The following is a 14589-nucleotide window of genomic DNA, read 5'->3' on the forward strand; positions in this document are numbered from 1 at the left end:
GTATTCTGAGATAATTGCCTAAAATTCATTAGAAGCTCTTTACAAAGGTATATGAACCCCCAGACATTGCCTGTAAGTGGAGATTCTCAGCTAGTAAAGGAGATTCCCAGCTGGTCAATAATTCCCCAAGTAATTACTTGATAAAATAATACGGGTTTCTTTCTTTTTCTGTAATTTTAAAAAATTTTACACTTAAATACAAAATGAGAAAAGAAAAAAAAAATTGCAAGCTGTGCAAAAGACTATGAGACAACTCAAAATAAAATAATACAAGAAAAACCTAAAAAATAAATACTATACCTTGTTTTCCAAGCTGCCCAGCTTTTCTTTGCTTCCTTGTTGGTTTTCTTTTTTTCCCTGCTATGCACTTTTTACTTTATTCATCTGTCTACGTATGTATGTATGTATCTATCTTTCCCTCCCCTTCCCCACCCTAAAAAAACCTACAATTAAGCATAGATATAGATATATCTATATACCTATAGATATCTATAAATATATGCATATACATATATTCACTCATATGCATATATGTATGACTATAGTATGCTTGTTTTCTCCTATCATCTGTTTCTCTGAAGGTGGACAGCATCTTCTTTCATAAGTCCAACTCTTTCCATGTCTTTTTAAGTCAACCAGCTCATAATTTCCTGTACCATAGCAATATTCCTTTCTGAATTCAAACAGTACCTTCTTTCATAGGATCTTTCAGGTTAATTTGGGTAATTTATAATGGTGTTAACAAAATTTTTACTGAGTCAGTCTCTAACCTGAGAATGCTCAGAGCCGCACAAAGCAGTTTTAGAGACAGGAGTGCCAGTAATCAAGTAGTTTAATTAATCAGTTTCAGAGTGAGGAATGTTCTCATAGCTGAATAAAAGCACAGGTTATATACTTAAATCACCACTGGGGAAGGAGGTGGGGAAGGTGGATTGCAAACAATTATTCAGTGGTTTCCCACGAGAAATCCATACGTCCCACAATACAACAATTCTGGAGTCCAGTCTTTGGGAGTCGTGACCGCTTCTCCTGGAGTACAGAATCAGAGTTCTGTGACAGGAACAGCTTCTACAATCTTTGACTCGTTTCACTTAAGGTTCAGTGATTGTAAGTGTGGTCAGAGTTTTGATTAATCAGTTTGAGTGGCATTGTGAGCTCAGACTCCCAAGTCAGAGAGGTAGCTCTTGAGAAAACTAAATTATTAGTGCATTCATTACACATACCATATCAATTAATATGAAAATTATAAATTCCTTCCTCAATGGTCAGAATGACTTGATTGCCCACAATTGTTCTGAAAACAATACTGCTGTTACTATATACAGTGTTCTTAAAACAATACTGCTGTTACTGTATACGGTGTTCTCTTGGTTCTGCCCATTTCTCTCTTTATTTCATGTAGGTCTCTCTAAGCTTTTCTAAAATCATTTCATTCATCATTTCTTATAGCCATCATGAATATGTACCACAATTTGTTTAGCCATTCCCTAATTACTGGCCGTCTCTGTAGTGTCCAGTTCTTTGCACCATAGAGAGGGCTGCTATAAGTATTTTAAAACATGTAGGTTTTTTTTTCATTTCCCCTAATCCTCTTGGGAAACAGGCTGAATAGTGCTATGCCTGGGTCAAAGAGTACAGGCAATTTAATAACTCTTTGGGTATAATTCCAAAACTTTCTCCAAAATGGTTGGATCAGCTCACAGATCCACCAACAATGAATTAAGTTTTCCACATCCAATATGGGTATTTAATAGATCTGATTCCCAAATACAATTCAGTGCCTTTCTTTTATTTTCTTTTACAGGACTTTTATAAAAGTCCAAAGGAGAGGTGAGGCCTTTGAACTAGGGTGGTTGTTATGTGAGTAGAGAGAAGGGGAAAGATTTGAGAGACTTACCAAGGAGTTCAATATATGGTAGACAAGGATTAGTCAAATTGTGAATCTGAGTGACTAGAGCAGGGGCGGGGAACCTGCAGACTTGAGGTTACATGTGACCCTCTAGGTCCTCAAGCATGGCCCTTTGACTGAATCCAAACTTCATGGAACAAATCCCCTTAATAGAAGGATTTGTTTTGTAAAACTTGGACTCAGTCAAAAGGCCACACCTGAGGACCTAAAAAGCCACATGTGGCCTCAAGGCTGCAGGTTCCCCACCCCTGGACTAAAGTAATTGGTTATATGAGATGACGGAAAATGAGGAGTCAAGGAAACTTTGACTCATGAACCTATGGTAGTCTCAAAAAAAAAAAAAAAAGGGAAGTTTGAACAAGAGGTGGGTACTGGAGAAACAATAAAGAGTTCTGTTTTGGACATGTGTTTGAAGTACCTATGGTTCATCCAAGTGAAAATTTCCAATGAATATTCAGTGACATGGACTGGAGCTCAGGAGAGAGACTAGGACTCGCAATATAGATAGAGGAGGATTGGATTGAATATAGATTATCTCTCTCAACACATTTCTTATTTATCCTGAATATAGATTATCTCTCTCAAACCAATTGCGAGCTTTTTGAGGGTAGGTACAGTCTTTTGCCTTTTTTGTACCCTTACTGCTTAGCACAGTGCCTTGACACATAGCAAGGACTTAATGGTTGCTGTCCTGGCTAAGTTGCAAAGTGTTGATATCAATCAAAATTGGGAGTTTTGGAGGAAAGGTAGTTTAGGGAAGAGCATGGATTTCAGTTTAAGTTATGTTGAGTTTGAGGTGCTGAGGGGTAGGACATCCAGGTGGAGATGTCTGGGAAGCAGCTAGTTTAGCTACACATTTTAAAAAATTTATTTATTTTTAGCTTACAGCATTCAGTTCTACAAGCTTTTGGGTTTTAAATTTTCTCTTCCTACTTCCCCTTTCCCCCTCCCCAAGACAGCATGTTATCTGATATAGGCTCTCTATATACATTCACATTAAACATATTTTCACATTGGTCATGTTGCAAAGAAGAACTGTAAGCAATGAAATGAACCATGAGAAAGAAGAAACAAAACAAAAAAGAGAGAGAGCAAATAGCATGCTTCAATCTGCATTCTGTATTTCTTTCTCTGGATGTGGATAGCATTCTCCATCATGTAGTTACTGAATTTCAGAGGAAAGATTAGAGCTTGACATGGTTGGCTGTTTTCCTTTGTGCTGGAATAGGACCAAAATGACATCACCATGTTGGAGTCAAGATACAATGTGTCCAACTATGGCTGATCAGACCATATGAGCTCAGAAGGCTCTACCACAGGTTGGGTGCAGATAGCCCAGATGAACACTTGAAGTAGAGATGTCTCTTAATTTGTGCATGTCATGTTTCTTTTAAGTTACTGCAATTCTGCTTTGTCCATAGAGGATAGCACCTTTAATGTGGGCATGCCATGCTGGGCAGTTCTATGGCAGTATCTTCCATGTCTCATAATCAGTTCCAAAGTTCTTCCGAGAGACGTGTAAGTGCTTGCCTTGTGTGCTTGGCATGTAACAAGTTCTTAATGAATGACTATTGACTGACTAACTTCATTACCTGGTTCCAACCTACATTTCAAGCCATATTACACATAATTCTCCTTTGTTCACTCTGTATTTCAATTACACTGGCCTTTTTAACATCTTAACAGGTAAACTGGCCTACAGGGGACATCTGTTAGACAACTCAATGATTTTGTCTGACTGGTAATCTGAAGGGAAGCTTGGCAGAGGCTGGCTTCCAGCCACATATGACTCATTGATGAGTCACAGATTGCAGTATATGATGACAAAGAGCTTTCTCACTGGTTGCTGAGTAGGAAGAGTTGATGACTCGGGATATACAAAAGGAAACTACTAGGCTCTTCCAATCTCTCTCCTTTTCTGGCAATGAAGCATGTTTCATCCGTATACCAAGAGTTGATTGGGGGAAGAGGTAATTGCTCTGTCTCCCTCCTGGCCTCTACATAGCAATAAGCACATAGCTTTCTCAGCCTGTTTTTTGTTTGTTTCCCCATTCTTAGAGGAATGAGTATACCATGGTAAATGTGCATTGTACTGGTGGTGACCTCATGAGTTCTTAGAAGTCTGAAGGTCCCAGGAGACCTGTTAAGTATGGAGGGAGTGGTTACCACTAGGAGAGGGGCCACACCTGAACCATTTTGCCAGCAGAGTTGATCAGATTGAACTTTAAGTACAATGTAAAATGGCTGATTATTTAAATTGTGCTATGTTCTGATGGGCTCTACCTGACTCTGAGACGATTTTAACAATATTTATAAACTGTTACCGAATCTTGTTCAAAGCATTCTGTCAATACATGCCATCATTCTTTTTATGTTTAGCATTTGTTTCTGTGTAGGCATAAACTACTTGTCTCATATCTGATTCATATTATGAAACATGAATTGTTGGGGTGTGAATTTTTTAAGTTGTTGAAGAGTGGGAGAAAGAGGCACCTAACTCTCTTAATTAGGAGAAGGCTTCCTTAGCACTCAGACCTGATTTAAGATATGTTTGAGTTCAGAAAGGGGATGGATACCTCAAATCTGCACTCCCAGGAGCAGTTCCTATAAGGCTAGATGGGGAAATTCTCCTACTCCATCCTCTTTGTTCTGATAGCTTCTAGATGCATTCCTATCAAATGAGATAACAGTAAAGAAACCATTAAAACCTAAAAGTGCTAGATAAATGCTACTTATCTATGTTTATTTATCTATCCATCCAAGTATCATCTAATAATTTATCATCTGTCTATTGTCACAGTGTAGCCCAAGGACTTCTAAAGGTCCCCGAAATCCTTTATGGTTTATTTTCAAAATTATTTTCATAATAATACTATATACCCATTAAATACTCCTCTTTTTTTTTTTTTTTTAAAATAACAACTATGTATCTGGGAGGTCAGATTTCCTTTATGTACTCCAACCAAACCAACCTATCAAAACAGATGAAATGCAGAAGCAGATATGAGAATCCATTGTCTTCTATTAAGTCCAGCAATAGAGTGATTAGCAAAAATGCCATTCCCTACTAAATTTTGTTTTCGAAAACAATTCTTTTTCAAAATAATGCTTTACTGTTTGCAAAGCATTTCACAGATTTTATTTTATTTGATCATCAGGACAGCCTTGCAGGTAGGTGCTATTACCCTCAGCTTCTAGATGAGGAAATTGAGGTAAACAGAAGTTAACTGACTTGCCTTGGGTCACACAGCCAGTAAATGTCTGAGCCAGAATTAGAACTTCCTGACTCTAATAGCACAAGTCTATTCACTGAGCCCTTATGTCTCTCACTAAAAAAAAAATTCTTTGTGTTAACGTGTAATGGGTTTATTTTGCTATTTCAAATGAATTAGCACATATTTTGAAATGAATCAGTTTTAATTTCTAGCTGGATCTAGTTGGAGTTGTTAAATTTTCCGTGTGATTTTTGGAAACTGTAAAACTCAAGAAACCAAGGCTTGATTTATTATTTTATCGATTACTTAGGCTTAAAACAATAATGCAGATTATTTAAAGTGTCCCGTCCATTCTCGTCCCATCCTCAGAACCAGGTGTAAAATACCTACCACTCCATCCCTGAAACCCACCTAAGCACAGGTGTAATAGAGATAAAAGCTTGGGGCTGGAGGGATGGAACTCCAAAAAAATGAATGTTTGAAAAACGAGAGAAACTCACCTACACAAAAGCTCTAGAAGCGTAAAAGAGGGTCCTGAGATCCAGAAGTTTGAGAATCCCTGATTAGATGACCCACCAACCAGGGGAGCCACAGCTGACAGGCTCCTTCACGTACGCGCGGCGTTCTAATCGAGACAGGGACCGGAGCCCAAATCGGCCAGCAGGGGGCGCGGCGCTCTCGCTTTAAGCTCTCCTAGCTCTGGGCGGGGCCTCAGCGTCCTCTCTTTCTCTTTCCCTCCTACACCCCTCCCTTCGCCGCCGCCGCCGCGCCGCGTCACGTGACTTTCCGCTCATGGCGGCTGCGATCGGAGGCTGGCTCGGGAGCTCGTAGCCCGGGGTGTGGGGTCTGGTGCGTCCCTCCGTCCCCTCCCCGCCCCCCGCCCGCCCCGTCTCTGTCCTCTCGCAGCCCGGCCGGCGGAGCGGGGATGGCGGAGCGAGGCCTGGAGCCGTCGCCGGCCGCCGTGGCGGCCTTGCCGGCCGAGGTGCGGGCGCAGCTGGCCGAGCTGGAGCTGGAGCTCTCCGAGGGTGAGCAGTCCGGGCCGGGCCGGGGGAGAGAGGAGGAGGGAGGAAGGAAGCCGGGGTCTTTGCAGGAGGAAGGGCCCCGTCCCAGGCCCCCTTCAGGGCCGGGGACGAATCTGTAGCCCGCACTGCCCCGGGAGGGCTTCCTCCCCGGGGACGGGTCTTTGCCCGGGTTTCATTGTCTCCCAGAAGTGGCAGCGGCTGGAGGGGGAGGAGGAGGGCGAGGGGGAGAGCTTTCCTTCGGGCCCGGGCTTCCCCTTTTCTGCCCCCGCCTCCGGTTCGAGACAAAGCTGCCGCCCCCCGCCCCCCTTCCCGCTTCGGGGCGAGGTAGGTAGGGCTGCTGGCAGCTTTCCCCGAACTCTCCGGAGTGAGCCCTCCCTCTCCTCCCCGCTTGGAGATAGAGCCGAGCAGCCTAGGAGGAGGGAGGAGGACGGCTGCAGACTGCTCCGGATGACTCCAGAGTGCTGTCCGCCCGTCGGTCCGTTCGGCCGTCCGGCCGTCCCGGTGACAGGACCGCGACAGGACGAGCGAGCTCCCTCTGAGTCTCCGCCTGGCTGTACGTGAGGGGGGATTCCCCGCCTCCAGGCTCCACTTTGGGTCCCCAGAAAGGGGCAAGACCACATCGCTCCTGCTCGGGACCCTTAGCTTAGCACCCCCTCCCATTTTTGTGGACCCCTGGAATAGGAGAGAAGCCTCGTGTCTAATTTGAGGGTAGAGGACACTGCGAAAAATCAGCCACTGTTATCACAAAAATAAGTGCCTCGGATAACAATGAGAACAGAACACAGTGCTGTGTTGTCTGCGTGTGGGGAGGCTTGTGATGGGTGCAGTGGCGATCAATTCCCTGTAAAGTTCCTGTTTGTATCAGAGGCTGTCTCTCCAGGGACAAAACTAGCATTTTTTTCTTTGTTGTACACATCATTGCTTCATTGCTGTCTTAAGATCAGGATGTTCTCATTTTTATTCCCGTTTGATGGATGGTCCTTTAGAATTGCATCTTTCAGGAACATTTTGGAATTGATGAAGGTGGCAGATTCCCAAGTGAAGAGTCCAGGTTTTGATTAATTTTGAAAGAATTGTATGTTTAATGGAAAAGTAGGAGAAGTCATATTAGATGTAGAAGTCCTCTTCAACATTGAAAAAAATCACTTTTTATCTTTTAGTGTGTCTAGAAGAAAATCTCTCATGGTTTTTTTTTTTAAAGCCCTGTGAAATGTCAAACATCTGAGTGTATTGAAAAAATTAAATCCAAGAAAACATTTAAGTACCTCCATTCCTAAAAGCTCCTGGCTGCGTGCTTAAAGGGAAACACAAAGTGCCTTCCCTCTGTTGATTGTTTCCAGTTTATTCAGTGTATATCGTGTTCTTACATTGTTGTCTGCATGTCTTTTCCCCTATTAGATTGTGAGCTCCTCCAGAGCAAGAACTTTTTTTTTTTTTTTGGCCTTTCTTTGAATCTCCAGCACTGAAGATAATGCCTGGCACATAGTAGTAGGTGTTTAATAAATGCTTCTTGATTAAAAGCTTGGAGATGAAGTTTGGTCAGTCAGTTTTAAAGCCTTCCTTCTACATGTTTTACTGAAGTTAATAGGGTAATTCTATGGAAATTTTCATGTTTGTGGGTTATCTGACATTGTCAGAAACCTCTCAAAATTGTTCATGCCTTCATGTACATTTCCATATGAGCACTGAATTGCAGAGGTCAATGTCCAAAAATAGTTTCTTAGACTTAAATTGTCTCTGGAAAATATTCTAAAAACAAGTGGATTTGTTTGGCTATCCATTCAGTACATGGAAATATCTCTTTTTTCCCCACATAATTTTCATATGAAACCACATGATATTTCAGTACTTCAGATGTCTATTTTGTTGGTGAGGATTCAACTGACATCAGCTGTTATGATTAAAATCCTTTATCCCAAATTAGTTGTTTTCATGATTCACTGTGATTGAACAAATTGATTGCCCTTTTGCTTCCCTTTTGATGATCTGCTTCTCCAAACTTAATCAAAGTTTGATCTCTTTATCTATCAATAAACAGACCATCCATAGGCCTTTAAAATCTTCTAGTAAGACCTTCCAGAGATTGGGTTGTGTTGATATTGTCTTGGACGTGTCATTTTCATTTTAAAGTGCAACACTGAAGTAGGGTTTAGGAACTTCATTGATAGCTGATTTCAAAGTTTGACTGTGAAATTGACTTCATTTTATAACATTTTAAAATAGAATTTGAGAACCTTCGAGAGTATGTATTCCAACCCCCTTAGTTTTGTAAATAGGAAGATGAGTGGTTAAGATGTTGAGCAATTTTGATCATTTAAATAGGAAAGGGTTGAAAAGAACCAGTTATGTTTTTGTACAGAGGAAGGGAAATTTATGATTCCTTTTATTGTATATTCACTTTATGCTGTCTCATTCTCTGATTACTGTTTACACTGTGTTTCTAGAGATGATTTTGTATAACTTCTTCGAATACGCACAAATGATTAGCTCATCTTTCTCCTCTTTTAAAAAGTGTGAATAGCTTACAAACTGTGAATTCTTAGGCTAAAGTATTTTTAATGACTTTAGCTGCACAGTTCAATTTCTTATGAATCATCTTATGGGGGTAGGAAATGGTTAACTAGATACTTTTGTTGCCACTTTGACCTTTTCTTAGCTTATTTCTGGTGAGTAGGTGTTGTTTCTTCAGGTTTACATTCTCTATGTAGTACAGTGCCTGCCTGGCCCATAGTGGGCTCTTAATAAATAGGTGCTGATTTATTGATTATTTCTTAAGTAGCGTTATACCATAGTTATTCCAAATGGCACATCTTTTGGCTGTAGGGAACTATCCCGAAGATCAAATGCTTTATTTTTTGCATATGTCAATGTCAATCATAAAACCTAATTGAAGAAAATATAGTGTAGAAGTGTTACAATTAAAAAAGCTCACCTATAGTTTATCTTGCTTAAAATACCAATCATAGCTTGAGAATGGGGATTTTTTCCAAGGAATGTGAATTTAGTTTATAAAAAAAAAAGCAACCCAGCTAAATGCCTGTAGCATAGGGTTTCTTGCTTTCTTCATTATATTTTGGAAGGACCACTTTTATGCTAATAAAATTTCTTCTGATCTGTTTTTCCAAATTTCTTTTGATGATCAGAGAAGACTAGGTGGGGCAGTAGATAGAGCATTGGACTTGGAGTCTGGAAGACCCAAGTTCAAAACTGCCTCAGGCACTTAGCTATCCATTCCATCTTGGACAAGTCATTCAAACTCTTTTTGCCTTCGTTTCCTTAATTGTAAAATGGGAATAATAACAGTATCTACCTGCCAGGGTTGTCATGAAGATCAAATGGGATAATAACTGTAAAGCACTTAGCACAGTCTCTGGCATTTAGTAGGCACCATGGAAATGCTTATTACCGTCTCTTCTCTCCCAGTGGTGTTTCTTTAACATCATTACCCCACTGTCTCCTTTTCCAAGGCTCATCCCTCTACAGGTACTCTTGATTTCTCATTATCTCCTGGTTGGACTATTTGAATAGCCTCTTCCCTATCCCAACCTCCACACAATCACAAAGTGACTTTACTAAAGTAAATGTCTGACCATGTCTCTTTGCCCACATTAAATTCCCATGGCTCCCTCTTATCTCCAGGATAAAATATAAATTCCTTTGTTTGGCATTTAAAATTTTTCCATACCTGGTCCCATCCCACCTTTCCAACCATATACAGTATAGTACCTCCCCTTCATGTGTTCTAACCAAAATGATCTTCTTACTGCTCCAATACAACACTTTATCGCTTGTTTTTGTACTTATTATGTGTGCTGTGTGCTCTGTATCTGGAATGTACTCCCTCCTTACCTCTGCCTCTAAGAATTCATTTTGTTCTTCAGAACTCTCAGGTGTCAGTCACCTGGGAAGCCTCAGTGCGTAAGGAACATGCACCTGGCTGCCCTCCGCTGTAAAAATTACCTTGGCTTTATTTTGTTAATATTTATTTCTGTACACATAGAGTTTCCCTGATAGAATTTATGTTTCTCAAAGGCAGGCTATGTTTTCTTTTTTATTATTTTTCTCCAACACCTAGCACTGTGCCTGCCATAAAATAGATACTTAATTAAATGTTTCTTGATTGATTAATTGTATCCTTTTTTTGGGATCTGCTGTAGCCTGTGTTGATTTCATGTTGCATGGTATATACCACGAAATTTTTCTGTAATAGATTTTCAGTTTAGACTTTGGTCATTGCTTAAATCAACTGAATAGTTAAATATCAAGCATATGTCTTGTTATTTGCTGCAAAGTGTGTAATCTGGTCATATGATATTTAGTTTGTTTTAGACAGTTGACTGATGAGGTTTGGTGGTAGAAGTCTAATTGTTGCTTCTGCATCGAGAGCAAAGCCTGCCATTGTAAAAGCATGAGAGCTTAGAAAAAGTCTCAGCTTTTCTTAGATGAAAAATAGTGTAAAGCAGATATGAAATGAATATAAATGTTATTTTTGGAAATCAGTTTAGAAATGTGACATTGTTCACTAGTTTTTTTTGGCTCACTGTGGCATGAACTTTGGTTTGATTTTAGGTTAGATTTTTTATTTGGTTGTTTTCTCTGTCTTTTCTTGGCCTGTTTTCACAGTCTATAATACTAGTATTCACATTATATAGTACTAATGATAGATAACAGTTGTTTGGATATTTATCTGGATAACCTCTCATGATTTTAAATATCTTTAGAATTATGACCCAAATAAACTACTGAGTGTATTTTTTTTAAGTGTAAGAAGGTATGTTTCAAATAGTTGCTGACCATGCCTCTGGAGAGCTTAACATTTTTATTTCTGATAAAGATGTGAACTTGAGTTATGTACATGTGTTTCCCAGGCCCTGAAAAGTCCATGTAACCAAAAAAACTCTCGGTTTAGGAAACAAATAAAGAAACAATATTTTGAAAAAGTCCTTGCATACTTTGGTGGATCTGTCATCTCAATGTGGATCCTTTCTACAAAACCAGATGGCAAACCATTTGTGCCTTCTCAGTCTGTGGGATTCATGGCCATGCCTCTCCAAAGTTCTTCCATAGAAGATTTTCCAAGTGCTTTGGAGATTTTCCTGTGGGTCTCTTAATGTTACACTAGTATTCACAAAATGCTTGGGACATTCATTTTCTCTTTCTTGCTCTTGTTTCATAAGTTCATCTCCTTTTCCAGTCATACATGTTTTTGATATGTTTCATTATACTTAACTGAAAATGGCTGTTGATAATGTACTCAAGACTTTTTGCACCATCCTTCTTTGCACTACTTTTTGGGTTACCTGCAGTTTAGTTTTTCTGTGATACTGGGGTGGGAGGTATGTGTGGAATTTAGATGTTTAAAAGATATTCTTTGGAAGTAGGAAGCAGTATCTTGAGATAGTTGAATAGAATATACTATAGTACTAACATTTTTGAAGCACTCTACATATATTATGTCATTTGAACCTGTGATGTTGATTCTATCAGCTTGTCCCCATTTTACAGATGAAGGGAGGCAGAGGGGAGATGAAGTGATTTGCCTATGCTCACATAGCTATTAAATATGTAAGGTAGCTTTTAAGCCTCAGTTTTCAGACATCCAAGTTTAATTCTGTGCCAAGTTACTTCACAAAAAGAATTGCTCTATGTTTTTTATATTCTGTCAGTACCAGTGTGATACTTAGCCTAGCTGTATGTTTCCTCTTGCTTTATTACTGGCCTTTTCCAATTACGATTCTCCTGGATATCTTCTGTGCCCCTTCTTTCATGCAAGTTATGTAGGTAATTTTCTGCAGCCTGTTTGTGATTTCTGAGATGTTATATAAGGCAGGTAGTGATTTATTCATTGAGAAATTGAGAACATTGAGCTAGGAAAATCATCCCTAGTTTTCTAGCAAGTAAGTTGAAAGCATAGTCAGATTCCCTGGTTTCTTTTATAATATTCTATAACGATGATCAGGGTGGTTCTTTTTGTTGTTCTTTAGATTGGAGAGATCTAAATAGTTACTAATCTGTCTTTGAGAAGATCTAAGCCATCCTTTTTTAGAGGGAAATCTTTAATGTAGGATTGAGTTAGGTTTCCTTTGGTAAGGCAGTGTCACTGACCTGATAATTAAAGGAAAACCAAAGGATTATATTCATTATTATAATAGAAAGATATAGAGCTCTACGATGAGGAAGATTAAATTCATTAATTAAAATTAACCCAGTCTGTAATAGCTATGAGGCACATAAGGCAGATTCATAGTAAGATGAGGAAATGGTTTGGAAGGAATCAGACTATGAGCAAGAAAAAAAATTTTTAATTGGAAATGCCATATAGCCTTATCATGCTGTCAGATATATCCTCATTATGTGAATGTAACTGTGAGAAGGGTAAGTGATAATTTTGTGGGCTGATTAGTGGGTTGACTTTGTTATGACATTTTTTGAGGACTGGCTGGAAAGCCTCTTTTTTTTAAAAGTAAAGTTTCCCTCTTACTATTTTCTCCTTTAACTTGTCATATTGTAATCTGAGGTAGGTGTAATGATACATAAACTAGCTATGTAAAATACAGAACGTGTATATTCTTGCACACTGATGTGGGTGTGCCCTTAAAAAAATTTTTTTTCCTGAACATAGGTGAAATGTTGCATGAGTTCATTATCCCCGAGTATATATTTTTAAAAAATTTAAGACCTCATTTCACTTTCATTTGCTCCTGCTAGTTTTTAGTCACTTTAATACTCTTCCCATTTATATAGTACAGAAGGTTTGTGAATCTAAGCAGAATTGTACAGTGGTCCAGAGTAGAAAAGTGTACCTGACTACATTCTTCTTATGCCTGGACATTCCTGAGCCTATAGATATAGGATGAAGGTCTGAGTCAAACATTGCCGCTTTGGGCCAGGAATAGTTTAATTCAGCTTATGAGGATAATGAGGAAAATAGGCTAGTAGACTTAGAGCATATTAGGAGGAACACAAATACCATGATGGACAAAACGAGCCCAAAGATAACAACTAGTAGGATGACTAAAATGAAATAATACTTTACAAGTAGAGACTCTCTTTTCTTGTTTGAATACTTCTCTTCTTCCAGTACAAATACTATACACAGCCACATCCTCCCTTTTTCTTTTTCACTGTATTCTGTTTCTGTGGTCTTTTAAATAACAGCTTATGATTTACCTGGAATGGATTAGAGGGATCCCACTGCTTGGCCAGTGCCTAATTGCTTTCCCAGTTTGAGGAAGATGGGTTAAAGAAAAGTGGAAGCTGATAAAGAAAAGGATCATCTGGTTTATGGGAGAGTGGTTTTCATAAGCTCTGAAGAAATCGTCGTTACTCCTGTTACTTTAGTAAGACTTGCTATATAGTGGAGTAATAGTATCTGCCTATGAGAACATACACTGTTGTTGAGCACACCGAAACATCTATGTATACATATTAAATTCATGTCTCATACTAAATTGTAAGGTGTGATTTTCTTTTAAACAAATGCCTCTCATTTTATATCCCCAAATGGGTGTTGTCCCCTTCAAATTAGCCATTTAGGCAAAGGAGGTACTTTATCCCAACAATGCTGCAGTTTATTGAAACCTTTTTGAAACTCTTTTAGAATTACCTTAAGAATCTGCACTGCCCTTGTGAATATTTCATCATGCCAAATCTTTCTCCTTTGAAGTTGGATTTGATTTTTGGAAATAGCTCTAAGTCATTCGCAGTCAAGTTTGGTGAAACATGATGATCAAGCTGAGTAACGTTGGTTTTTCCTCAGAGTGAAGTTTGACTAAAAAAAGAAGACTGAATATCTTTTATGACTCATATACTAACTCCCAAATCAGTTGCAAAAGAGGAGTTCCAGAAATGTTCTGAGTATTGGAAGATCATTCGTTAGATGACATGTTCTGCTTCCCAGAGTAATTATTCTGAGGTATAACATTGATTTGGATATATTTTAATCCTTAATACTTTATAGAAACATCTGGTCTAAAATATCCTTGAAATATTTGGAAAAAATTTATGGAAATGTTTGGGAAAAATGATTGGCTGATTATGTGAGTTGAGGATTCACCCACTTCTTTGCTTTAACTGCCTTTTGTTGTCATTGCCCTTCTCAGTTGTATTCTTCGTCTGTTGGAGGTTGCCTAAAAGTAGTCTTTGAATCTTATGTGGATTTTAATTACCTATGCTTTTTTTGTGTCTCATAAACATAATTAATCCATAAACTAGAATGGTTATAAACTAGAATGCCTCCTGTTCCTCATATAATCATAGCTATCTAAAACATACCTGGCCTTCAGGGTTCAAATCAAATGTGACCTTTCCTGATTCAGAACTGAACCTCCAATAAGCTTTCATTTATTAAACACATCCTCTGTGACCAGACCTGCTAAGCACTGGTGATACAAAAAGAAGCAAAAGACAGTCTCTGCCCTCAAGGCACTTACTGGGGAGACAA

The 14589-nt window shown here is 39.0% G+C and overlaps 1 protein-coding gene across 2 annotated transcripts in view; it reads left to right on the top strand.

Moving 5' to 3' along the window:
- The first annotated feature begins 5902 nt into the window (after positions 1 to 5902).
- The window catches only part of DIP2B (disco interacting protein 2 homolog B), a 206385-nt gene continuing 197698 nt past the window's right edge, over positions 5903 to 14589 (top strand). Inside the window, exon 1 of one of the 2 annotated variants that reach the window (XM_072654674.1) lies at positions 5903 to 6149. In XM_072654674.1, the coding sequence (XP_072510775.1) occupies positions 6050 to 6149 (100 nt within the window). In that variant the 5' untranslated portion in view covers positions 5903 to 6049. The remainder of the gene's footprint in view (positions 6150 to 14589) is intronic. The other variant, XM_072654673.1, reaches the window with a different exon arrangement.

Source organism: Notamacropus eugenii, chromosome 3, assembly GCF_028372415.1.
Source record: "Notamacropus eugenii isolate mMacEug1 chromosome 3, mMacEug1.pri_v2, whole genome shotgun sequence".
Lineage (NCBI taxonomy): Eukaryota > Metazoa > Chordata > Mammalia > Diprotodontia > Macropodidae > Notamacropus > Notamacropus eugenii.